General features: G+C 49.3%; 1 protein-coding gene and 1 non-coding gene across 2 annotated transcripts; both read right to left on the bottom strand.

Annotated features, from left to right (window-relative positions):
- Nucleotides 1-7,904: 7,904 nt before the first annotated feature.
- Nucleotides 7,905-19,684, bottom strand: LOC137570315 (uncharacterized). Its single transcript, XM_068278954.1, has 2 exons — nt 19,098-19,684; nt 7,905-8,862 (listed from the first exon to the last, which is right to left on the bottom strand). The coding sequence occupies exons 1-2, from the start codon at nt 19,653-19,655 to the stop codon at nt 8,014-8,016; spliced, it is 1,407 nt and encodes a 468-aa protein (XP_068135055.1). The 5' UTR covers nt 19,656-19,684; the 3' UTR covers nt 7,905-8,013.
- A 2,377-nt stretch (nt 19,685-22,061) lies between these two features.
- Nucleotides 22,062-22,133, bottom strand: TRNAE-UUC (transfer RNA glutamic acid (anticodon UUC)). Its single transcript has one exon. It is a non-coding gene; the product is annotated as a tRNA-Glu (tRNA).
- Nucleotides 22,134-25,365: the final 3,232 nt, after the last annotated feature.

Below are 25,365 nucleotides of genomic sequence, written 5' to 3'. Positions count from 1 at the left end.
AAAGTATTAGTGGATCAGCAGGATAACCAGGCAGCTGGTATTTGCTTAAAGTGGATCCGAGGTGAACTTTTACTCATTGCATAATTGTGTTCCTTTCCTATTGTTTATAGGGCATTCCTCAAGCCAAATACTTTTTTGTTTTTGTTTTAATACTCTAATTCCCTATAAACTAAATAAACCAAGCCCACAGGTTTTCAGAGAGCCTTGGCAGTAGCAAGGGCTCATGGGAGCTCAGTCTGGGCAGGAGGAGGGGGGGGGGGTGTTACTAGCCATTGATTTCAGAGGCAGAGGGGAGGAGGGGGGATTGGTTTTTTTTTCACAGGCTGAGTGCTCAAGATACAGATAAGCTTGCCTCTGTGTAATGTTTACAAACAACATGGCTGCTGTCATTTTATCACAGGAAGAAATAATCATTTTCTATTAAAGCTGTTTGCAGCTATATTTGCTGTATAAACTATCTAAAGTTTAGATAAGATATATAGACAAGTTACTTGTTATAGTTAGTTTTTCATCTCGGATCGCTTTAAAAAGAAATAAATATGTCAGCCTCCATATCCTTCTAGCTTCAGTTGTCCTTTAACCCCCTGGCGGTCTATTAAAAACCGCCAGGGGGCAGCAGAGCAGTTTTTTTTTTAAAATCATGTAGCGAGCCCAGGGCTCGCTACATTATAGCCGCTGTGCAGCGGCATCCCCCCGCCCTCTTCGATCGCCTCTGGCGATCTCCGATCAGGAAATCCCGTTCAAAGAACGGGATTTCCTGGAGGGCTTCCCCCGTCGACATGGCGACGGGCGGCATGACGTCACCGACGTCATTGGGAGACCCGATCTACCCCTCAGCGCTGCCTGGCACTGATTGGCCAGGCAGCGCACGGGGTCTGGGGGGGGGGGGGGCGCGGCACGGCGCGGCGGCGATCAGAGGGCACACGCAGCTAGCAAAGTGCTAGCTGCGTGCTGCAAAGAAAAAAAATTATCAAAATCGGCCCAGCAGGGCCTGAGAAATCCCCCTGCGCGGCACAGCCCGTGCTCAGCATGGGCTTACCGCCAGGGAGGTTAAGCTACACTGTAGCCAAACGCAGAGCTTTTTAAAGGTGAGAGTGATATGGAGGCTGCCATATTTACTTCCTTTTAAACAATGCCAGTTGCCTGGTAGCCCTGTTGATCTTCGGGCATAAAGTAGTGTCTGAGTCAAAACCCTACAAGCTTATGGCTAATCCAGTAAAACCAGAGTACCTGATCTGCTGCATACCTGTTCAGGATATATGGGTAAAAGTATTAGAGACACAGGGTCAGGACTGCCAGGCAACTGGTATTGTTTAAAAGGAATTCAATCTGGCAGCCTTCATATACCTCTCACTTCGGGTATCCTTCAAGTTTAATGTTAAAGGTGCCCATTAACGGTACAATTTTAGTAAGTGATCGACTTTCCGATCTGATAATTGCGATTGGATTGATTGACATCAGAGGGTGTAGACGTTGGCAATCAACGACAAATGACCGTAGTTTGATTGGTTTGTTGATCCATTCAGTGGTTCAATACGATCTTAAATTATTAGATTGGTTATGTTTTTTTAAACCTAATAATGGCATGGATCACATCTGATTACTGTTATGGGGTTAATGTTAGAGGTAGGTGGGGTTGGTTAGTGTCAGAGATAGATAGGGGAGGATTAGTGTTGGGAGTAGGTAGGGGGAGGTTAGTGCTAGGCATAGATAGGGGAGGATTAGTGTTGGGAGTAGATGGGGGAAATTAGTGCTAGGCATAGATAGGGGAGGATTAGTGTTTAGAGTAGGTAGGAGGAGGTTAGTGCTAGGCATAGATAGGGGAGGATTAGTGTTGGGAGTAGGTAGGGGGAGGTTAGTGCTAGGCATAGATAGGGGAGGATTAGTGTTGGGAGTAGGTAGGGGGAGGTTAGTGCTAGGCATAGATAGGGGAGGATTAGTGTTGGGAGTAGGAGGGGGGAGGTTAGTGCTAGGCATAGATAGGGGAGGAATAATGTTGGGAGTAGGTGGGGGGAGGTTAGTGCTAGGCATAGATAGGGGAGGATTAGTGTTGGGAGTAGGAGGGGGGAGGTTAGTGCTAGGCATAGATAGGGGAGGATTAGTGTTGGGAGTAGGTGGGGGGAGGTTAGTGCTAGGCATAGATGGGGAGGATTAATGGTCAGAGTAGGTGGGGGGAGGTTAGGGATAGGCATAGATAGGGGAGGATTAGTGTTGGGAGTGGGTGGGGGGGGGGGGGAGGTTAGGGCTAGGCATAGATAGGGGAGGATAAGTGTTGGGAGTAGGTGGGGGGAGGTTAGGGCTAGGCATAGATAGGGGAGGATAAGTGTTGGGAGTGGGTGGGGGGAGGTTAGTGCTAGGCATAGATACGGGAGGATAAGTGTTTAGGGTAGGTGGGGGGAGGTTAGTGCTAGGCATAGATAGGGGAGGATACGTGTTGGGAGTAGATGGGGGAGGTTAGTGCTAGGCATAGACAGGGGAGGATTAGTGTTGGGAGTAGGTGGGTGGAGGCTAGTGTTAGGCATAGACAGGGGAGGATTAGTATTAGGAGTAGGTGGGGGGAGGTTAGTGCTAGGCATAGATAGGGGAGGATTAGTGTTGGGAGGTTAGTGCTAGGCATAGACAGGGGAGGATTCGTGTTGGGAGGTCAGTGCTAGGCATAGACAGGGGAGGATTAGTGTTGGGAGGTTAGTGCTAGGCATAGACAGGGGAGGATTAGTGTTGGGAGTAGCTGGGGGGAGGTTAGTGCTAGGCATAGACAGGGGAGGATTAGTATTAGGAGTAGGTGGGGGGAGGTTAGTGCTAGGCATAGATACGGGAGGATAAGTGTTAGGAGTAGTAAGGGGGGGGGGTGTAGGGCTAGGCATAGATAGGGGAGGATTAGTGTTGGGAGTAGATGGGGGAGGTTAGTGCTAGGCATAGATAAGGAAGGATTAATGGTCAGAGTAGGTGGGGGGAGGCTAGTGCTAGGCATAGATAGGGGAGGATTAGTGTTGGGAGTAGGTGGGGGGAGGTTAGTGCTAGGCATAGATATGGGAGGATTAGTGTTGGGAGTAGGTAGGGGGAGGTTAGTGCTAGGCATAGATAGGGGAGGATTAGTGTTGGGAGTAGGTGGGGGGAGGCTAGTGCTAGGCATAGATAGGGAAGGATTAGTGTTGGGAGGTTAGTGCTAGGCATAGATAGGAGAGGATTAGTGGTCGGAGTAGGTGGGGGGAGGCTAGTGCTAGGCATAGATAGGGGAGGATTAGTGGTCGGAGTAGGTGGGGGGAGGCTAGTGCTAGGCATAGATAGGGGAGGATTAGTGGTCGGAGTAGGTGGGGTGGAGGTTAGTGCTAGGCATAGACAGGGGAGGATTAGCGTTGGGAGTAGGTGAGGGAGGTTAGTGGCAGGCATAGATAGGGGAGGATTAGTGTTGGGAGAAGGTGAGGGGAGGTTAGTGCTAGACATACATAGGTGAGGATTCGTATTGGGAGTAGGTGGGGGGAGGTTATTGCTAGGCATAGATAGGGGAGTATTAGTGTTAGGAGTAGGTGGGGGAGGTCAGTGTTAGGAGTAGGAGGGGTGGAGGTCAGTGTTAGGAGTAGGAGGGGTGGAGGTCAGTGTTAGGAGTAGGAGGGGTGGAGGTTAGTGCTAGGCATAGATAGGGGAGGATTAGTGTTAGGAGTAGGTGGGGGGAGGTTAGTGCTAGGCATAGATAGGGGAGGATTAGTGTTGGGAGTAGGTAGGGGGAGGTTAGTGCTAGGCATAGATAGGGGAGGATTAGTGTTGGGAGTAGGTGGGGGGAGGTTAGTGCTAGGCATAGATAGGGGAGGATTAGTGTTGGGAGTAGGTAGGGGGAGGTTAGTGCTAGGCATAGATAGGGGAGGATTAGTGTTAGGAGTAGGTGGGGAGGTCAGTGTTAGGAGTAGGAGGGGTGGAGGTCAGTATTAGGAGTAGGAGGGGTGGAGGTCAGTGTTAGGAGTAGGAGGGGTGGAGGTCAGTGTTAGGAGTAGGAGGGGGGAGGTTAGTGCTAGGCATAGATAGGGGAGGATTAGTGTTGGGAGTAGGTGGGGGGAGGTTAGTGCAAGGCATAGATAGGGGAGGATTAGTGTTGGAAGTAGGTGGGTGGAGGCTAGTGTTAGGCATAGATAGGGAAGGATTAGTGTTGGGAGGTTAGTGCTAGGCATAGATAGGGGAGGATTAGTGTTGGGAGGTTAGTGCTAGGCATAGATAGGGGAGGATTAGTGTTGGGAGTAGGTAGGGGGAGGTTAGTGCTAGGCATAGATAGGGGAGGATTAGTGTTGGGAGTAGGTGGGGGGAGGTTAGTGCTAGGCATAGATAGGGGAGGATTAGTGTTGGAAGTAGGTAGGGGGAGGTTAGTGCTAGGCATAGATAGGGGAGGATTAGTGTTGGAAGTAGGTGGGTGGAGGCTAGTGTTAGGCATAGATAGGGAAGGATTAGTGTTGGGAGGTTAGTGCTAGGCATAGATAGGGGAGGATTAGTGTTGGGAGGTTAGTGCTAGGCATAGACAGGGGAGGATTAGTGTTGGGAGGTTAGTGCTAGGCATAGACAGGGGAGGATTAGTGTTGGGAGGTTAGTGCTAGGCATAGACAGGGGAGGATTAGTGTTGGGAGGTTAGTGCTAGGCATAGACAGGGGAGGATTAGTGTTGGGAGGTTAGTGCTAGGCATAGACAGGGGAGGATTAGTGTTGGGAGTAGCTGGGGGGAGGTTAGTGCTAGGCATAGACAGGGGAGGATTAGTATTAGGAGTAGGTGAGGGGAGGCTAGTGCTAGGCATAGCTAGGGGAGGATTAGTGTTGGGAGTAGGTGGGGGGAGGTTAGTGCTAGGCATAGATATGGGAGGATTAATGGTCAGAGTAGGTGGGGGGAGGCTAGTGCTAGGCATAGATACGGGAGGATAAGTGTTTAGGGTAGGTGGGGGGAGGTTAGTGCTAGGCATAGATAGGGGAGGATACGTGTTGGGAGTAGATGGGGGAGGTTAGTGCTAGGCATAGACAGGGGAGGATTAGTGTTGGGAGTAGGTGGGTGGAGGCTAGTGTTAGGCATAGATAGGGAAGGATTAGTGTTGGGAGGTTAGTGCTAGGCATAGATAGGGGAGGATTAGTGTTGGGAGGTTAGTGCTAGGCATAGACAGGGGAGGATTCGTGTTGGGAGGTCAGTGCTAGGCATAGACAGGGGAGGATTAGTGTTGGGAGGTTAGTGCTAGGCATAGACAGGGGAGGATTAGTGTTGGGAGTAGCTGGGGGGAGGTTAGTGCTAGGCATAGACAGGGGAGGATTAGTATTAGGAGTAGGTGGGGGGAGGTTAGTGCTAGGCATAGATACGGGAGGATAAGTGTTAGGAGTAGTAAGGGGGGGGGGGGGGTAGGGCTAGGCATAGATAGGGGAGGATTAGTGTTGGGAGTAGATGGGGGAGGTTAGTGCTAGGCATAGATAAGGAAGGATTAATGGTCAGAGTAGGTGGGGGGAGGCTAGTGCTAGGCATAGATAGGGGAGGATTAGTGTTGGGAGTAGGTGGGGGGAGGTTAGTGCTAGGCATAGATATGGGAGGATTAGTGTTGGGAGTAGGTAGGGGGAGGTTAGTGCTAGGCATAGATAGGGGAGGATTAGTGTTGGGAGTAGGTGGGGGGAGGCTAGTGCTAGGCATAGATAGGGAAGGATTAGTGTTGGGAGGTTAGTGCTAGGCATAGATAGGAGAGGATTAGTGGTCGGAGTAGGTGGGGGGAGGCTAGTGCTAGGCATAGATAGGGGAGGATTAGTGGTCGGAGTAGGTGGGGGGAGGCTAGTGCTAGGCATAGATAGGGGAGGATTAGTGGTCGGAGTAGGTGGGGTGGAGGTTAGTGCTAGGCATAGACAGGGGAGGATTAGCGTTGGGAGTAGGTGAGGGAGGTTAGTGGCAGGCATAGATAGGGGAGGATTAGTGTTGGGAGAAGGTGAGGGGAGGTTAGTGCTAGACATACATAGGTGAGGATTCGTATTGGGAGTAGGTGGGGGGAGGTTATTGCTAGGCATAGATAGGGGAGTATTTGTGTTAGGAGTAGGTGGGGGAGGTCAGTGTTAGGAGTAGGAGGGGTGGAGGTCAGTGTTAGGAGTAGGAGGGGTGGAGGTCAGTGTTAGGAGTAGGAGGGGTGGAGGTTAGTGCTAGGCATAGATAGGGGAGGATTAGTGTTGGGAGTAGGTGGGGGGAGGTTAGTGCTAGGCATAGATAGGGGAGGATTAGTGTTGGGAGTAGGTAGGGGGAGGTTAGTGCTAGGCATAGATAGGGGAGGATTAGTGTTGGGAGTAGGTAGGGGGAGGTTAGTGCTAGGCATAGATAGGGGAGGATTAGTGTTAGGAGTAGGTGGGGAGGTCAGTGTTAGGAGTAGGAGGGGTGGAGGTCAGTATTAGGAGTAGGAGGGGTGGAGGTCAGTGTTAGGAGTAGGAGGGGTGGAGGTCAGTGTTAGGAGTAGGTGGGGGGAGGTTAGTGCTAGGCATAGATAGGGGAGGATTAGTGTTGGAAGTAGGTGGGTGGAGGCTAGTGTTAGGCATAGATAGGGAAGGATTAGTGTTGGGAGGTTAGTGCTAGGCATAGATAGGGGAGGATTAGTGTTGGGAGGTTAGTGCTAGGCATAGACAGGGGAGGATTAGTGTTTGGAGGTTAGTGCTAGGCATAGACAGGGGAGGATTAGTGTTGGGAGGTTAGTGCTAGGCATAGACAGGGGAGGATTAGTGTTGGGAGGTTAGTGCTAGGCATAGACAGGGGAGGATTAGTGTTGGGAGGTTAGTGCTAGGCATAGACAGGGGAGGATTAGTGTTGGGAGGTTAGTGCTAGGCATAGACAGGGGAGGATTAGTGTTGGGAGGTTAGTGCTAGGCATAGACAGGGGAGGATTAGTGTTGGGAGGTTAGTGCTAGGCATAGACAGGGGAGGATTAGTGTTGGGAGTAGCTGGGGGGAGGTTAGTGCTAGGCATAGACAGGGGAGGATTAGTATTAGGAGTAGGTGAGGGGAGGCTAGTGCTAGGCATAGCTAGGGGAGGATTAGTGTTGGGAGTAGGTGGGGGGAGGTTAGTGCTAGGCATAGATATGGGAGGATTAATGGTCAGAGTAGGTGGGGGGAGGCTAGTGCTAGGCAGAGATAGGGGAGGATTAGTGTTGGGAGTAGGTGGGGGGAGGTTAGTGCTAGGCATAGATAGGGGAGGATTAGTGTTGGGAGTAGGTGGGGGAGGTTAGTGCTAGGCATAGATAGGGGAGGATTAGTGTTGGGAGTAGGTGGGGGGAGGCTAGTGCTAGGCATAGATAGGGAAGGATTAGTGTTGGGAGGTTAGTGCTAGGCATAGATAGGAGAGCATTAGTGGTCGGAGTAGGTGGGGGGAGGCTAGTGCTAGGCATAGATAGGGGAGGATTAGTGGTCGGAGTAGGTGGGGTGGAGGTTAGTGCTAGGCATAGACAGGGGAGGATTAGCGTTGGGAGTAGGTGAGGGAGGTTAGTGGCAGGCATAGATAGGGGAGGATTAGTGTTGGGAGAAGGTGAGGGGAGGTTAGTGCTAGACATACATAGGTGAGGATTCGTATTGGGAGTAGGTGGGGGGAGGTTAGTGCTAGGCATAGATAGGGGAGGATTAGTGTTGGGAGTAGGTGGGGGGAGGTTATTGCTAGGCATAGATAGGGGAGTATTAGTGTTAGGAGTAGGTGGGGGAGGTCAGTGTTAGGAGAAGGAGGGGTGGAGGTCAGTGTTTAGTATAGATAGGGGTTGGTTAATGTTAGGAGTAGGTGGAAGATAGCATTTAGCATAGATGGGGGAAGGTTATCATGAGATACTACTATTCTACTTGCGGTATAACCTGGTACCCTGTTTTCCTTTCACCTCTAATGTAAGTACGCTCTTTAAACACACACCACATTTACATTTGACATTTATTATTTTCCCAATAAAAAAAAGTAATAAGCATAATAAATAAATAAATTATAAAAGTGAAATAAAGTCACAATACATTCCTTTTAAATACTCATAATTCCTTTGGTATGGTTCATGCAGGCTCTAAGCTTGTGGGGAAGAAGCTTGCTGCTCAAACTCTATGATGCCGCTCAAGACCATGGCGTCTTGCCACGGCACAGCACCACGTCCATTGAAATACGCCATATACTTGTCCCTATGGAGCTTTGCATTAGCTTCAGGCTTTTGTGCCTCCATGTACTGCAGCGGTACCAGTCCGGCACTCTCGCAGCGCCATTCCCCAGGAATAAAGGTAGCGTCATCGGTGCTCTCGCGGTCCAGCATGCTTTCAGGGGCGTAGTCGGAGGTGTTGCTCCTCATCAAGAAATTATGGAGTAAACAGCAGGCCATGACAACAAGTTCAATTTTGTGTGGAGATATGTTTATGGTTGTGCGGAAGATCCTAAAGCGGTTTGAAAGAAGGCCAAAGGCGTTTTCTGCCACCCGTCTGGCTCTAGACAGGCGGTAATTGAACACCTTTTTTTCCTTTGAATAGGAGTTCTGGGAGAAAGGTCTCAAGATGTGGTCATCTAAGGAGAAGGCCTCATCTGCCACAAAGACAAAGTTAAGCCCCTCTAGTGTTTCATCGATACCGGGTAATCTCAGCTGGTTTTCTCTCAACTTTTCATAAAAATGAGTTTGCTCGATGACTGAGCCATCGGAAAACTTGCCATTTTTGCCCACGTCAACCATAATAAACTCGCAGTTGGCATTGACGAGGGCCATGACGATTATACTGAAAAACCCTTTGTAATTATAATACAGGGACCCGCTGTGATGTGGCGGGTTGATTCGGACGTGTCTTCCGTCTAACGCTCCGCCACAGTTGGGAAAATTCCACAATTCTTCAAATTGGCTGGCAATCTGATTCCAGTCTTCAGAGGTTGTGGGGAACTGTAAAACAAAAACAAAAAAAAAAAAAAGAAATGAAACATTTTATAAGAACATCTGTGTTCTGATTCAGAAATGCTGAAATTTTGGTGAATAGGGCAGTAAAGAAAAAAATAAATAAATGACCTCGAGGCAGGGGTGAGCCTGGGGTGCTTGGCACCTGGGTGCAAGATTTTCTCTGGCGCCTATGGGAGTGGTTAAATTAACCGCGCCCAACCACATAACCACACCCATGTCCTGCCTAATCACACCCACACCTACCACCTCTTTCCGCATGCATGTGATACCCCATTCCTACCCCTCTTCCATGGGCTTGCTCCTGGCTGGCTTTGGCTGTCTGCGAGTCTGCTAGTCTCTGGACTGACTCAGGCTGAGAGCCTTTCATCAGTAAATGCACATAAGAGACAGCGTTTCCCCAGTAAATGCACATAATAAGAGACCGCTTTTCACCAGTAAATGCACATAATAAGATACAGCTTTTCACCAGCAAATGCACATAATAAGAGACAGCTTTTCACCAGCAAATGCACATAATAAGAAACTGCTTTTCACCAGTAAATGCACATAATAAGAAACTGCTTTTCACCAGTAAATGCACATAATAAGAAACTGCTTTTCACCAGTAAATGCGCATAATAAGAGACAGCTTTTCACCAGCAAATACACATAATAAGAGACAGCTTTTCACCAGTAAATGCACATAATGACAAACAGCCAGTGTCCCCAGTATATGTAGCCAGCCTGGACCCCCTTTAGGCAGTGAGTGACAGGGACCCCTTTAGGCAGAGAGTGACAGGGACCCCTTTAGGCAGAGAGTGACAGGGAACCCTTTAGGCAGAGAGTGACAGGGAACCCTTTAGGCAGAGAGCGACAGGGAGCCCTTTAGGCAGAGAGCGACAGGGAGCCCTTTAGGCAGAGAGCGACAGGGAGCCCTTTAGGCAGAGAGCGACAGGGAGCCCTTTAGGCAGAGAGCGACAGGGAGCCCTTTAGGCAGAGAGCGACAGGGAGCCCTTTAGGCAGAGAGCGACAGGGAGCCCTTTAGGCAGAGAGCGACAGGGAGCCCTTTAGGCAGAGAGCGACAGGGAGCCCTTTAGGCAGAGAGCGACAGGGAGCCCTTTAGGCAGAGAGCGACAGGGAGCCCTTTAGGCAGAGAGCGACAGGGAGCCCTTTAGGCAGAGAGCGACAGGGAGCCCTTTAGGCAGAGAGCGACAGGGAGCCCTTTAGGCAGAGAGCGACAGGGAGCCCTTTAGGCAGAGAGCGACAGGGAGCCCTTTAGGCAGTGAGCGACAGGGAGCCCTTTAGGCAGTGAGCGACAGGGAGCCCTTTAGGCAGTGAGCGACAGGGAGCCCCTTTAGGCAGTGAGCGACAGGGAGCCCCTTTAGGCAGTGAGCGACAGGGAGCCCCTTTAGGCAGTGAGCGACAGGGAGCCCCTTTAGGCAGTGAGCGACAGGGAGCCCCTTTAGGCAGTGAGCGACAGGGAGCCCCTTTAGGCAGTGAGCGACAGGGAGCCCCTTTAGGCAGTGAGCGACAGGGAGCCCCTTTAGGCAGTGAGCGACAGGGAGCCCCTTTAGGCAGTGAGCGACAGGGAGCCCCTTTAGGCAGTGAGCGACAGGGAGCCCCTTTAGGCAGTGAGCGACAGGGAGCCCCTTTAGGCAGTGAGCGACAGGGAGCCCCTTTAGGCAGTGAGCGACAGGGAGCCCCTTTAGGCAGTGAGCGACAGGGAGCCCCTTTAGGCAGTGAGCGACAGGGAGCCCCTTTAGGCAGTGAGCGACAGGGAGCCCCTTTAGGCAGTGAGCGACAGGGAGCCCCTTTAGGCAGTGAGCGACAGGGAGCCCCTTTAGGCAGTGAGCGACAGGGAGCCCCTTTAGGCAGTGAGCGACAGGGAGCCCCTTTAGGCAGTGAGTGACAGGGAGCCCCTTTAGGCAGTGAGTGACAGGGAGCCCCTTTAGGCAGTGAGTGACAGGGAGCCCTTTAGGCAGTGAGTGACAGGGAGCCCTTTAGGCAGTGAGTGACAGGGAGCCCTTTAGGCAGTGAGTGACAGGGAGCCCTTTAGGCAGAGAGTGACAGGGAGCCCCTTTAGGCAGTGAGTGACAGGGAGCCCCTTTAGACAGTGAGTGACAGGGAGCCCCTTTAGACAGTGAGTGACAGGGAGCCCCTTTAGGCAGTGAGTGACTGGGAGCCCCTTTAGGCAGTGAGTGACAGGGAGCCCTTTAGGCAGTGAGCGACAGGGAGCCCCTTTAGGCAGTGAGTGACAGGGAGCCCCTTTAGGCAGTGAGTGACAGGGAGCCCCTTTAGGCAGTGAGTGACAGGGACCCCCTTTAGGCAGTGAGTTACAGAGACCCCAGTGTTCTCCCCAGGATTTTTTTCTTGCCGGGTGGCATGAAAAAGTTGCTGGGTGGAGCGACACGGGGAAATTTGGCGGTGTGGAAAATTAAATATGCACTAATTATGTCCCACACATGCACCCATGTGTACGCTGGCAACCACGTGGGGCATGTGTATGAATGATGGACGCAGCCCGGAGCTAGCGGTGCACACGGACAGGTAAAGTATAGGGGCGGGGGGCACATTGCACATTAGGGGGGTGGCAGCGGATGCGGATACTTACAGGCTTGACAGTAGTGTCCGTGCACTATGACAGCCTCTATGCGTGCCTCTGCAGACTGTCGGCTTAGCCTCGGGCGCTGGTCTCACCTCTTACTACCGCTGAGCCAATGACTGCACGAGCTTTCCGGGAAGCGCGAGATCTTGTGCACAGAGCTGTGCAGATTCAGGAGCAGCGTGCGCGATAGCTGGCCACACGGTGATAGCAGCTCTGGGAACGCAGCCCGCCAGGCGGTAATTGATTTTACCAGGGCCACCCACCTGTTTGATTCTGGGGAGAACACTGCATTGGTATATCTGTGGTTCAGGTATGCACACAGCATTGATGACATCTTATTCTAAATACATTGCTACGACAGCATGTCAGTATCATCAAGCTGTGCATGTAGCTTCTCACAGCTCCACTGACTCATCTGCTGCTCCAGCCATGAGATCCATAGCAGCCTGGACAGCTCTCCCCCCCCCCCCCTCCTGAGTGACCCAGCCATATTTCGAGTCCAACCCTGACCCCAGATTGCCCCCTCTGCCAAATGCCGTGCAGAATCGTGCTGACACAATCTCAGCTCAGTGAGCTGATGTGTTAATGTCCCGCCCCCTCTCCTCGTTCTCCCCCCCCCCCCTTTTGAGTTTTCAAACATCTCCCGGCAGACTGGCAGAGCAGAGTAGTTGTTTACCGGCAGCGTGTCCATCCCCCTCCTGCACATACAGGCTCTATTATCAGAGAAGCTTTCACTCGCTGTTCGGGTTCCCTGCTTTGCCTGTCACCGGCTCACATCTATGTCGCTATGCAGTGGCGCCTCGCCACTAGAGGGCATCATACGTATGAGCCGGTGACAGGCAAAGCAGGGGAACCCGAACGGCGAGGAGCGGCGGCCAGAGGGGGTGAGCGGCGGCCGGGCGGCGCCGGTCAGAGACAGGCGCCTGGGTGCAATGCACCCGCCAGGCGCGGTCCTGCCTCGAGGCTCCTTTTTTCAGCTAGGAGTGATCTAGGTCTTCTGCAGTGGCATAGCCAGAAATGATGGGGGCCCATGGCAAAATTTTAAATGCCTCCCCAAAACATTACAAGGTAGCTTTGTGCCTCAGGTAGCCCCCCAGCATACAGAGCTAGAGATCCTCCCCCAGTATTAGGTTGCTTACCCCACTTAGATAGCCACAGTATGAGTAGCTAGATGTATCCCCAGTATAGTTAGCCAGATTAGCCCCCCCCCCCCCCCATCAAGTATAGGGAGCTAGTTTAGTCCCCTAAAGTGTATAACTATGTTAATGCTCTCCAAGCTCCGCTCACTAATATACAATTCAGAGGGTCTCCATGAGGCCCACAGCAGACCCCTTTATTGCTGAGCAAGACCACTGCCCCTCCCTTGCCTACAGGCCCCATAGCAGGCACAATTACTGCTGCCGTACCTGAGACTAATCACTTTATCAGTGCATGTTGCAGAAAGGCCTCTTCCCGCTGGATGTCTGAACTGCACACTTGCCGGCCAGTTCAGCGTCCCGTCTGTTGCCCACTACCACCATTTGGGTGCATTTAAAATGCAGCGGAACAGCAGTGTTTGTAACAACACAATGCCAGCTGCCCATCTGATAGAGGCCTAACACAGAACTAGAGTCTGCATTAATGCCTAGTACACACCATACAATTTTCTGTTTTTGATTTTTATGTTAGATTTTTCTGTTACATTTTGGGTTAAGGTGGCCATACACTTATAGATTTGAAGCAGATTTGACCATCAGATACATTTCTGTCAGATGCCGGTCAGGACAAATCTGACAGGAATCTATGTGATGTGTGCAACACACTAGGAACAGATTTCTAAAAATGCATTATTGGACCATTAGATCCAATGCAACTCTATGGGCCATGGATCTGTTACCAGCAGCAGATCGACCTAGATCCTCCATCCTGTCAGATCAAATCCATCGAAATCCCATTGTACTCCATGCAGAATCGAGCGCGGAAACGATCGGGCATGTTGGAAATTATCTATCGAGCCATCTACCGGCTGCTTAACCCCCCTTAAAGGGAAGGATTACGCAGACTATAAAAAAAACAAACGGCACTTACCTGGGGCTTCTTCCAGCTCCTGGCAGTCGATCGGTGCCCTCGCCGCAGCTCCTCTCCCTCACGGCGTCCAGCGGTGAAGAAGCCGACTTCCCTGCGCTACATGGGGGGGGGGGGGGGCGTCACATGGTGTTGGGTTGTCATCGGGTCTCTACTGCGCAGGAGTAGAGACCCGATGACGTCCCTACACCACATGACCCCCCCGCCATGGAGCGCACAGAAGCCGACCTGGAAGCCAACCTGGCAAGGTCGGCTTCTTCACCGCTGGACGCCGGGAGGGAGAGGAGCTGCGGCGAGGGCACCGATCAACTACCAGGAGCTGGAAGAAGCCCCAGGTAAGTGCCGTTTGTTTTTTATATAATGCGCGGATCTTCCCTTTAAGGATCAGGCCATTTTAATTTTACATGCATGTGTTAGGCAGCCAGATCCCCAGTATAGTTAGCTAGGCGTCCCCAGTGTAGCCAGGTGTCCCCCGTATTGCCAGCAGCCTTTACTCACCTCTCTGGGTCCTGCGATGAGCAGCTCTAGCCCCCTCTGCTCTGGCCGGCATCCCGACTCGTACTGCTGCTAAGTTCCACTTAAGGCAGAGCGAGCGGGGATGCTGGGCAGAGCGGAGGGGAGTGATGATTGCCGTCAGACCGCTGCTGCCAATAGTGATCACTATGATCCGCCCACGATCGGTAGTAGTGATCACATGATCAAGAGCCAATCGCGTTGGCTCCAGATCACTGAGGGGAGATTAAGCTCATATGACAGCTTAATCTCCCCTCTTGGGTGCGTATGATCACGTCGGGAGCGGAAATGGCAGGTGGCGTAAATCCTACACCGCATCAGGCTAGAACAGCCAGAAGTGCGGCGTAGGATTTACCATCAGCAGTCCCAACAAGGTTAATTACGGAGTACAGAACAGTGCAGACCGCCAGGAAGCAGTATTTGCTGTACATGTTCTTCCTCACTCCTACTGTCTACCGACATCAATAACATAATTACACTGAATTCAGAGCCTGAATTTAAGGCTGGGAGCACACTTGGCAGTGCAGAAAAACGTGTTATCTGTCGTGTATTTCTGCGTTTTTGTTTCATGCATTTGCGTGTATCAGTTATCTGCCTTATCAAGAAGAGGGGGAAAAAAATGCATGTTTTTGTGGCTTCATAGGAAATCATTGTTAGTGACTCACGTATGGTATTGGGTAATATGCAACATGCTTTATGGCCTTTAACCCTCCTGGCGGTAAATTTTTTCTGCCACATAGGCAGAAATCCATTTTTTTTTGTAATTTATTTTTTTCTTTGTTTCATGTAAAGCTACCTGAAACAGGTGGTAGCTACATGAAACACCACTAGAGGGCGCATGTGTCCCTCTAGTACGATCGTCGCCGGCATCAATAGCAAACAGGGGAACACGTATATAACGCGTTCCCGTTTGGCTTCTCCTGTCGCCATGGCGACGATCGGAATGACTTCATGGACGTCAGCCGACGTCCTGACGTCAGACGCCTCCGATCCAGCCCATAGCGCTGCCTGGAACTCATTGGTCCGGGCAGCGCAGGGCTCATGCGGGGACAGGGGGGCCCTCTTCCGCCGCTGCGTGCGGGCGATCGCCGCAGAGCGGCGGCGATCAAGCTGTGCGCGCGGCTAGCAAAGTGCTAGCTGCGTGCACAGCACTTTAAATGGGGCAAATCGCCCCACCAGGGGCTGAGATATCCTCCTGCGCGGCATAGCACGAGCTCAGTTCGGGCTTACCGCCAGGAAGGTTAAGGGCCCATTTACACCTGAGCGATTAGTGGGTTTTGCTATGGCAGTGTTCTCACTGCCGCGATTGGTGCCGATCGCAGGCGTTTTGCGATTAGCACCAATCGCAAAACGCGTTAACTGCAGCATTTTGCTGCGATTCTGGAGCAATCGCGGTACAGTGCTTAAAGAGACACTGAAGCGAAAAAAATATATATGATATAGTGAATTGGTTGTGTACTATGAATAATTACTAGAAGATTAGCAGCAAAGAAAATATTCTCACACTTTTATTTTCAGGTATATAGTGTTTTTTCTAACATTGCATCATTCTATAATATGTGCACATTACACAACACTCAGCATTCAAAATGAGTCTTTCAGAGCAGTCTGTGAAGTAATGACCTCTCCTCTAGCAGAGGAAAAGTAAATATTACAGGAACAGTTGAGATAATAACAGCCCTCTCCACAACTAACTTAGTCGGAGAGCTTAATGGCTTGTTTGCATAGAGATAACAACTGGAGTTTCTCAACTCTTCCTGTACTGGAAACAATTACACTGATGTATCTGATCTTAATGGTTTATTTCTTAGCTGTACTACACATACAAATCATAATATCATCATTTTTTTTTTCGCTTCAGTGTCTCTTTAATAAAGCACTTACCGCAACCGCTAGGAATTGCGGAAGTCTCCAGTGATTTTACCATATAATAACTTGCGCAAAACGCTAGCGATAAGATAGCGTTTTGAGCTTTTAGATGTGAAAGTGTCCTTAATGTGCATTCCGAATTGCAAAGAGATGCAATTTACTATGCAGCCCATAGACTTTCATTGCAGATGTAGTTGGCCTGCTGTCTCAATAGTGCTGCTTTATGGAGCTGGAAGGTCAAACAGTTCAGTAAACATTGCCCAATCACTGTTTTTCTTCTCCTCCTCCTCCTCGATCAAATCAGACAGTTGTTCGCCTTACTCCTTGTTCTCCTTTCCGCTAGAGAGCCTAAGCGCAGCTGTGGGCCTTTGTGCAGCAGCTAGCCTCAATAGTCCCTCCTTGGAAGCCTAATTCCTCTTCCCCATTCCTTGCCCACGCTCAACTTTTTAACTTTGCATAAAGATCTGAGCAAATAAAAGTGCTTATTAACTTAATAAATAACACAAATCGGTAATCTCTGGTAATTTAGATACTTACCTAGGTAGATGGGGGCCTGTGGATATTCCAGAGGATTTTCATGTCCTCCTCCACATCAGGGATGCTCAAAAAACCCTATTCGGATGAAATCCGAATAGGTTTATTCAGATTTCATCCCGCTATTTAAATCACCTGTGCGGGTGGGCGGGGGGTTAATCTTATCCATCAGACGTCTACTGTGATCCATCCCTCGGCGCCTCCCACGCTGGGTTCCAAGCCGCGGTCACTTCCTCCTTCCGGGTTGAAAGAGGAAGTATTTGTAGTCATGTGACGCGCTTGGAACACATCATGGGAGGCGCCGAGGGACGGATCAAAGTAGACGTCTAATGGGTAAGATTAAACCCCCCTCACACACATACACACAGGTGATTTAATTACCTGGATGAAATCCAAATAAAACCTATTCGGATCTCATCCGGTGATCACTGCTCCACACCACTGCCGTTGGCCGGTGCGCTCTGAATGAGCGGCCGTGTTCCCGTTTGTGAACGAGCGTGGCCGTATCGTGCGCAGTAAGCTGAACATGCTCATCCATGAGCGGTTGTGTGCTACTGCACAGGTGCAGCTGCACTCACACAGACGCAGTACGGCCATGCTTGCCCACGAGGGGTAGCACAGCCGCAAGAATATATCCAACAAGCTCTTGTCAGATATGTTCAGAGCAGAGCTGGATGAGCCACATGCAAACCTAGCCAGCTGCCTAGGGCCCGGAGAATGTCTAGGGGCCTGGTGGATGCTAGCCCCTAATAAATCTTACTAAAAGAAAAAAAAAAAAAAAACAGGTGACGATCAGCAGTGGGCAAAAACTGCTATCTTGCCTAGGGCCCGATTTCTGGTTCAGATAGTCAAGGAGAATTTGGGAAGCCTCTACAAAAGGCAGGTATCTAACCTTTTGTTCCCCCAGCCTATAGGTTCAATAAGATCTAAATCATTTCAACTGACTACAGTACTTTTTGAAAGTGGTGCATTTATCTGCTAGCCTTGTTTTGCCAATGGAGATAATGCTACCATATCATGGACAACCTGTTTTCCATCTCAGCAGGTGGGAGGTGTGTTGACCTCTTGCTGATTTGGGAACACTGCGCATGATAGTAGTTAAAGGACAACTGAAGAGAGAGGGATTTGGAGGCTGCCATATTTATTTCCTCTGCCTCTAATACTTTCAGCCATAGCCCCTGAACAAGCATGCAGCAGATCAGGTGTTTCTGACATTTTTGTCAGATCTGACAAGATTAGCTGCATGCTTGTTTTTGGTGTGATTCAGACACTTCTGTAGCAAAATAGATCAGCAGGGATGCCAGGCAACTGGTATTGTTTAACAGGAAATGAATATGGCAGTTTCCATAGTCTCACTTCCGTTGTCCTTTGACCATTAAGCTATTCGTAATAACAAAGATGGGGGTAGTTTGAGTAGTCGATCGGATACTAATCTTCATCGAGTCGAGCAGCTACTTCGCTTTCAGTCAGATTGGGAAACAGATGCAGCACCCAGTGGAAATAGACCAATAGGCATCAGTAGGTGGGGTTATGGTTAGGCACTAGGGTGGGGGTTAGGGTGAGAATAGGTGTAGGTGTGGTCTATCAAAAAACAGTGGTAATTCAACATTATTGATATTCTAAGTATCGGTTTTACACTTAATACAAGTAGGGGTGATTTAATATGTACGCCTACAATAGCTACCTGGAGCAGAGAGTTCAGTATCCACTCTGAGACCTTGTTCACATTGCGTTCGGCTCAAGTGTCCGAGTGTCTAAACAATTTCCAAGCTTTTACTATTGCTTTTAATTAGCTAAAACACTAATTTGGTGTTGTTTATATATCATTTTCTAAGACTCTAAATTTGTTATTCTTGGTTAAAGGGAAGACTATAAAAAACAAACTGCACTTACCTGGGGCTTCTTCCAGCTCCTGGCAGTCGATCGGTGCCCTCGCCGCAGCTCCTCTCCCTCCCGGCGTCCAGCGGTAAAGAAGCCGACCTCGCCAGGTCGGCTTCGTGTGCGCTCCACGGCGCAGGTCACGTGGTGTAGGGACATCATCTGGTCTCTTCTTCGCAGGTGCAGTAATTCTAGTTCTCAGTAGAGACCCGATGATGTCCCAACACCACGTGACCCCCCGCCGTGGAGCGCAAACAAGCCGACCTGGAGAGGTCGGCTTCTTCACCGCTGGATGCCGGGAGGGAGAGGAGCTGTGGCGAGGGCACCAGTCGACTGCCAGGAGCTGGAAGAAGCCCCAGGTAAGTGCAGTTTGTTTTTTATAGTCTGCGCAAACCTTCCCTTTAAGTATATCAAGCCTGAGTACCCCCTGGAACCATCAGAAGTACCCCCTGGGGTACGTGTGCCACATGTTGAGAACCTATGGTCTAAATAACTGATCAACCAAGCTGACAGGTATCAATCATTAGACTTCTGCTTGTGCAATATCCTTGTCCAACCACAGGGAGACAGCCCCTTATTTGGTACAAGAGAAACTGCCTACTGAGATTTCACAACACGTCATTAATATAGATATTGATATGGGCTGTCTTTATGCTATGAAACACATTGACAACACAGCATATTATGATGTAGGTCAGCTTAAGGCTGATGTAAAAATTCTGTTTGCTAGAAGCAGCATTCAAGCCTTAAGAAAATAGAGATTAAACCAAAAACGTACCCGAAAATATTTTCCTTTCAGCACTTGAATGATGGCATGGCACGTTTCAGGAATTAAGACCCCCAGAGCCTGTGGTGAGATAGCCGTCATGAATTTGAGTTCCTCCAGAGAACTCCCAGTGGCCAGGTAACGCAGGGTGGCCACCAGCCTCTGCTCGGCTGAGATGGACTTCCTCATGCAGGTGTCCTGCTTCTGGATGAGCGGGGTCACCTTCTGCAGTAGGTAGTTGAAGTTCTCATCAGACATCTTCATCAGGTTCCTGAAGTCGTTGGGGTCATTATCTCGGACCTCCGGCAGGATCTGCGTCTGTGGCATGGAATCCCGGGTCTGCAGGTAATCCTTCGTCCAGAAGGCTCGGTGTCTTTTGTGCTTCTTCAGCTTCCTGTAGCAGTTGACCATGGCTATGGCCAGGGCAGCCCGAGCTCTCCTCTTAGCAACATAACTCATCCTGGTCTCTGCTTTCAAACACTCTATGAGATAGGAGTGGGACACCATTTGACCAGGGAGCAGAGTGAGAGGAGAAGCAGTGGCTGACATCACTTCCTCTGAAGGCTCCATGCTGACTGCTGAACTGCAGACTGAGAATGGCTCTTGCAGGTCTGAGACTGAGTATGTAGATAGAGAGAAAAGGAGGAGGGTGGATAGGGCTGGGCTTCTTCCAATTTCAGGCTGCTGCTTCTTGATTTAACTCCTTGTTGACTTCTACTCTGCATACAATTGAGTGATTTCAGTAAAAGGCAGTTATCGCCAACAGGAAAAAGCGAACAGTGTTAATGATAACTTATTGTCTACCAGGGATAACAAAGAGAAGCATTTCAGACAACTCAGGGGAGTCACCATTCATTGTGATTGCATTGTGCCTGATACAAAGACCCAAAACGCTCCTATTGTATTGGTTTCAGGCATTGTCTATACTTGTACCAATGACCAATGCTTTGTGATATTGGTGCTAATACAATTTCAATGACAGCAAGAGCGTATCCGTCTGGCAAAAACTATCAAACTATTTCTCAATTTATTAATGACTATGGTTATATTCACACTAGGGCATTGCGTTGGACAATATATTTGCGCAAATCCATTGGGCTCTATTCACAATCACACATGCGGTAAGAGATTTTTTACCGCTATATTACAGTCACTAAAAATTTAACAATGCTTAAAAAAATTGGGGGAAACATGCATAATTATTTACTAAACATGCGGAAACCATGCATAAAAAGTGACATAAAGAAAATTGTCAAAAATAAATAAATAAATAAAAAAATTAAAGTGCAGCAAACACAGCGCTCAATGCTCCAGACTCCATTTAAGTCAATGGGAAGCAAAATATATCACCAAGTACTTGTAGGTGATATACAATCGGTAGTTAAGTCAAAAATAAGGCGCCCCTTTTTCTTTGTGAATTTGGATTTTTCGCAGGAATTACCGACTTTTGCGGACTTCTACCGCACTTTTTACACATGCGGGAAAACAATGCCTACAATTTTACGGTAAATAACCCTGCGTAAAATTTTGTGAATGTCAAGATGGTCGTATTTCAGTCGGGAATTTATGGCAAGTGCATTTCCTGATGTGGAAAATGATTGTGAATAGAGCCCAATGTAATGGCACGTTATCCTCAACGCATTAGCACTGCGGTGGGATGGATCCATTAGCATAACGCAATGCATGCAGTACGGTACCAGTACTGCATTACGTGCGTGTTGACAGATGCTGTAAAGCATACTTTGCATGTGGTGTATGCCTCACCGCAGGCGTCTCTTGCAATCCTATTTTTACAAGGAACAAAACGCTACACCCCATATCCATACACGATTTTTGCAAATATTTTTTGTCAAACAATTTTTTTTTGTGATATCGTGCAACATCGTGAAATTAAAATTCATGAAAATATGTTTCACGGCGCAGCAATCGTTCGTTTTTGAGCAATCGCCATGTTAGATGGAATCGCGGTGGATCGTCCTAATCCTCATTACTTTTGCGGGTTTTGCCGCGATAATGTAAATGATTGTTCGTTTATGACGCCCTAAAATACGCTTGCAGATGGGTCAGGGAATGATCGTTCAACAGCGGAGTTCCCCGATCCATCTGCCCGCGGGTACTCAGCCTAAGGCTACGCTTACAGTGGGATGTTATTGTCCTGCGTAATAAAGTCATTATAAAGTTAACGCACTGCAATGTTAAGCCTAGGCGATGTTAAAGTCGCACTGTAAATGTTGCGTTATGGTAACGCACTGCAATGTTAAGCCTAGGCGACGTTAAAGTCGCGTTGTAAATGCTGCGTTATGGTAAGGCACTGCTGCAGTGCGTTACCGCTAAACGCAGACGTTACCAGGTACAGGAAAGAATACTTTTATTGCCTGTATGCTCCACTAGTAGATTCATTATGCGATGGTAACTTAACATTAATGTGTTACCTTTTCTATGCGTTGCGTTGTAATGCTGCGTTGTGACTACAGAGGCGTCGCATTACAACGCACCATCACACTGTGAAACTAGCCTCCAGAGACGGCCTCTATAGTTGTCTTTTTTCAGTTGTTTGCTTTCATTTTCATGAACGTTAATTGGTCGTTCAGTCATTCATTTTGAATGTCTTACGTGTGTAAAAATCTTTAGTGCGTCGAGATCCAACGGACTACAGTATCCCCAGTGTGTTACCGCATAACGTGTGCACTGACCATGGCAGTGAAGCATACTTTTCATCGATTGTATGCTTCATTCTAGGTGGTGGGGTGAAAAAGTTGGCTTTTACTTACCAGGAGCTTTTTTCAGCCCCATGTAGTCTTGAAGGTTCTTTTATATATATGGAAAACGAGGTGCTAACATCCCTTTAAAGGCCAAAACTAGTCAAAGATTTTATCTTCTCTGTAAATCTGTTATTGTTGACTTTACAAATGATTGTTATGGGGCTCCTTACTGTGTGAATATATTAAAACAATGTAACATAATAAAAGAGCTGTGTTCCCATACCGGGAGTCGAACCCGGGCCGCCTGGGTGAAAACCAGGAATCCTAACCGCTAGACCATATGGGAGACATGCAATGCCTGCACACTATATCATACTGTATATGTAATCTTATAATCCGATATGTAATAAGATTATAACTATTATTTGCCAATCTAATACGAAAAGCTATAAATTGTATATCATGTCTTTTGTAACTGAATTCCATTAAATATTATCTTTCAGCTTTGGGTTGTATCTGCAAAGGAATACTTGGGGGGTGAGAAACTAGTGTGTGTACAGAAGCCCCTCCCCCGACGTCGCCTACAGATCTGGCACGCTTTATATTTAGCGAAGTCCAACCAACTTGAAGCACATTGCTGCGCTCCTTCCCCCCTCACCATAACAAGACTCGTTTGGACAAAATTGCCTCCGAATTGTTGCTCATGAGATAAAGTCCTGTCCCCCTGCTTGCGATGGCACTCCTATGTGTGTGAGGCCTGGAGCCCACTACAGCGCTTCAAATCGCTACCGATTTCCCCAATGTGAATACATGTCACAAATTCCCCAGTTGCGATTGCAATTAACAAAATCGCACTTGCCGGACATGCAGCATTTTGGGAGTGTTGGCGCTTCAATGTAAGGTATGGCAAATCGCTCATGAATTGCTACACATAGCGATTTGTGCACGATTTTAAATTACTGCCAACCGTAAAATAAATTATAATAGATTGAAAGGACCAATCAGAAGTAAAATCGCAAATCGCTACACAATCGCTGGCAAAAAGATTACACTTTTAAAAATTGCTACCAAAATTGCCAGAAACTGCTCATAAAATCGCTTAGGAAACACTAATTAAAAAATGCTAGCGATTTGCAGTGGGTTCCAGGCCTGACACGACTGTCCACAAACAGGTTTACCTGGGGCTTCTTCCAGCCCCTGTAGTCCTTCAGGTCAATGATGCCAACCTTTTCAATAATCATTTCTTGCTGACAAAGACCAAAACATTTACTGACAAACAATTATTTTTTTTTTTACCGACACCCACCCCTGTGGTACGCAAAGCTTCCAAAAATTAAAATAAAATTGGGTGTGGAAATGCCATGAACTGAGCCAGCATCCTTTTAAAGGACATGTTCATATTACTTACAGGAATCACACGGTAGGGTATTAGAGACATTTGGGGCAGGGGTATTAAAGACAGTCAGGGCAAGGTCTGGCTTTGCAGAGACAGTCGGAGAAGAGATGTAAGAGACAGTCAGAGCAAGTTCTGGATTGGCAGAGACAGCAGGGGTATTAGAGACAGTCAGGGCAAGGTCTAGGTTGGCAGATACAGTCTGGGCAAGGGTATTAGAGGCAGTCAGAGCAAGTTCTGGATTGGCAGAGAAAGCAGGGGTATTAGAGACAGTCAGGGCAAGGTCTAGGTTGGCAGAGACAGTCGGAGCAGGGGTATTAGAGACAGTTAGGGCAAGGTCTAGGTTGGCAGAGACAGTCTGGGTATGGGTATTAGAGGAAGTCAGGGCAAGGTCTAGGTTGGCAGAGACAGTCTGGGCAGGGGTATTAGAGACAGTCAGGGCAAGGTCTAGGTTGGCAGAGACAGTCTGGGTATGGGTATTAGAGGAAGTCAGGGCAAGGTCTAGGTTGGCAGAGACAGTCTGGGCAGGGGTATTAGAGACAGTCAGGGCAAGGTCTAGGTTGGCAGAGACAGTCTGGGTATGGGTATTAGAGGAAGTCAGGGCAAGGTCTAGGTTGGCAGAGACAGTCTGGGAAGGAGTATTAGAGACAGTCAGGACAAGGTCTAGGTTGGCAGAGACAGTCTGGGAAGGAGTACTAGAGACAGTCAGGGCAAGGTCTAGGTTGGCAGAGACAGTCTGGGTATGGACATTAGAGGAAATCAGGGCAAAGTCTAGGTTGGCAGAGACAGTCTGGGTAGGGGTATTAAAGACAGTTAGGGCAAGGTCTATGTTGGCAGAGACAGTCTGGGTAGAGGTATTAAAGACAGTTAGGGCAAGGTCTAGGTTGGCAAAGACAGTCTGGGCAGGGGTATTAGAGGCAGTCTGGGCAGGGGTATTAGAGACAGCCAGGGCAAGGTCTAGGTTGGCAGAGACAGTTAGGGCAGGGGTATTAGAGACAGTCAGGGCAAGGTCTAGGTTGGCAGAAACAGTTGGGGCACGGGTATTAGAGACAGCCAGGGCAAGGTCTAGGTTGGCAGAGACAGTCTGGGTATTAGAGGAAGTCAGGGTAAAGTCTAGGTTGGCAGAGACAGTCTGGGCAGGGGTATTAGAGGCAGTCAGGGGGAGGTCTAGGTTGGCAGAGACAGTCTGGGCAGGGGTATTGGAGGCAGTCAGGGTTAGGTCTAGGTTGGCAGAAACAACAGGGGTATTATGGCCCATACTCACGGGCTACAATTGTCGCCGCAACACGCGGTGCGTGCGTGTTGCGGCGACAGGTCGCCCGTGAGTATGCGCCGTTGCACGGGCGCACACCCCGAACTGTCGCTCGTCGCTGATGTCGCCAGGCGATTGAACTGCTCAATCGCCTGGCAACAGTTGCCGCCGCAACTCCGCCGCAACTGTCGCTAGTCCGCGTGAGTACGCGGACTAGCGACAGCAACCTCCATTGAGGAATACGGAGCTTCCGGCGGGGGGGAGGAGGAACGTCGGCGACAGCTGGTCCCTCTTCCGCGTGTGTATGCGGAGGGACCTGGCGAGGAGCTGTCGCCGGCCTGTCGCCCACACGCTCACGTGTGCTGGCGACAGGCCCAAAAATTTGCCCGTGAGTATGGGCCATTAGAGGCAGTCAGGGTCTAGCAACAAAAGAGAGTTCATAAACGCTCAAAACCCCCAGGCCTCATACCAGTCAGTGCAGGATCAGGTAAGCCAAGCCATAGAAGATGAATGAACAGAAAAGGAGGATCAGCAGACCAGACCAGGTTGAAGTAAAAAAGGGCTATAGTTTATTTGAACAATCCACAGACATGGCAATAAAATCACAAGGGAAAGGTCTAGGTTGGCAGAGACAGTCTGGGCAGGGGTGTTAGAGACAGTCAGGGCAAGGTCTAGGTTGGCAGAGACAGTTGGGGGCAGGGGTATTAGAGACAGTCTGGGCAGGGGTATTAAGCAGTCAGAGCAAGGTCTAGGTTGGCAGAGACAGTCTGGGCAGGGGTATTAGAGACAGTTAGGCCAAGGTCTAGGTTGGCAGAGACAGTCTGGGCAGGGGTATTAGAGGCAGTCTGATCAAGGTCTAGGTTAGCAGAAACAACAGGGGTATTAGAGGCAGTCAGGGAAAGGTCTAGCTTGGCAGAGACAGTTGGGGCAGGG

The sequence above is a fragment of the Hyperolius riggenbachi genome, chromosome 4 (genome assembly GCF_040937935.1).
Source record: "Hyperolius riggenbachi isolate aHypRig1 chromosome 4, aHypRig1.pri, whole genome shotgun sequence".
NCBI classification, from domain to species: Eukaryota; Metazoa; Chordata; class Amphibia; order Anura; family Hyperoliidae; genus Hyperolius; species Hyperolius riggenbachi.
The sequence above is the reverse complement of the archived record's forward strand: the minus strand, read 5'-3'. Positions and strand labels throughout refer to the sequence as shown.

What these genes read in the sequence shown, in the direction of transcription:
- LOC137570315 (XM_068278954.1), bottom strand. Translation starts at nt 19,655, where the DNA reads ATGGAGCCTTCAGAGGAAGTGATGTCAGCCACTGCTTCTCCTCTCACT. An exon ending in TGAAAGGAAAATATTTTCGG is followed by an intron (nt 8,863 to 19,097) that starts GTACGTTTTTGG and finishes TTTGTTTTACAG; the next exon opens with TTCCCCACAACCTCTGAAGA.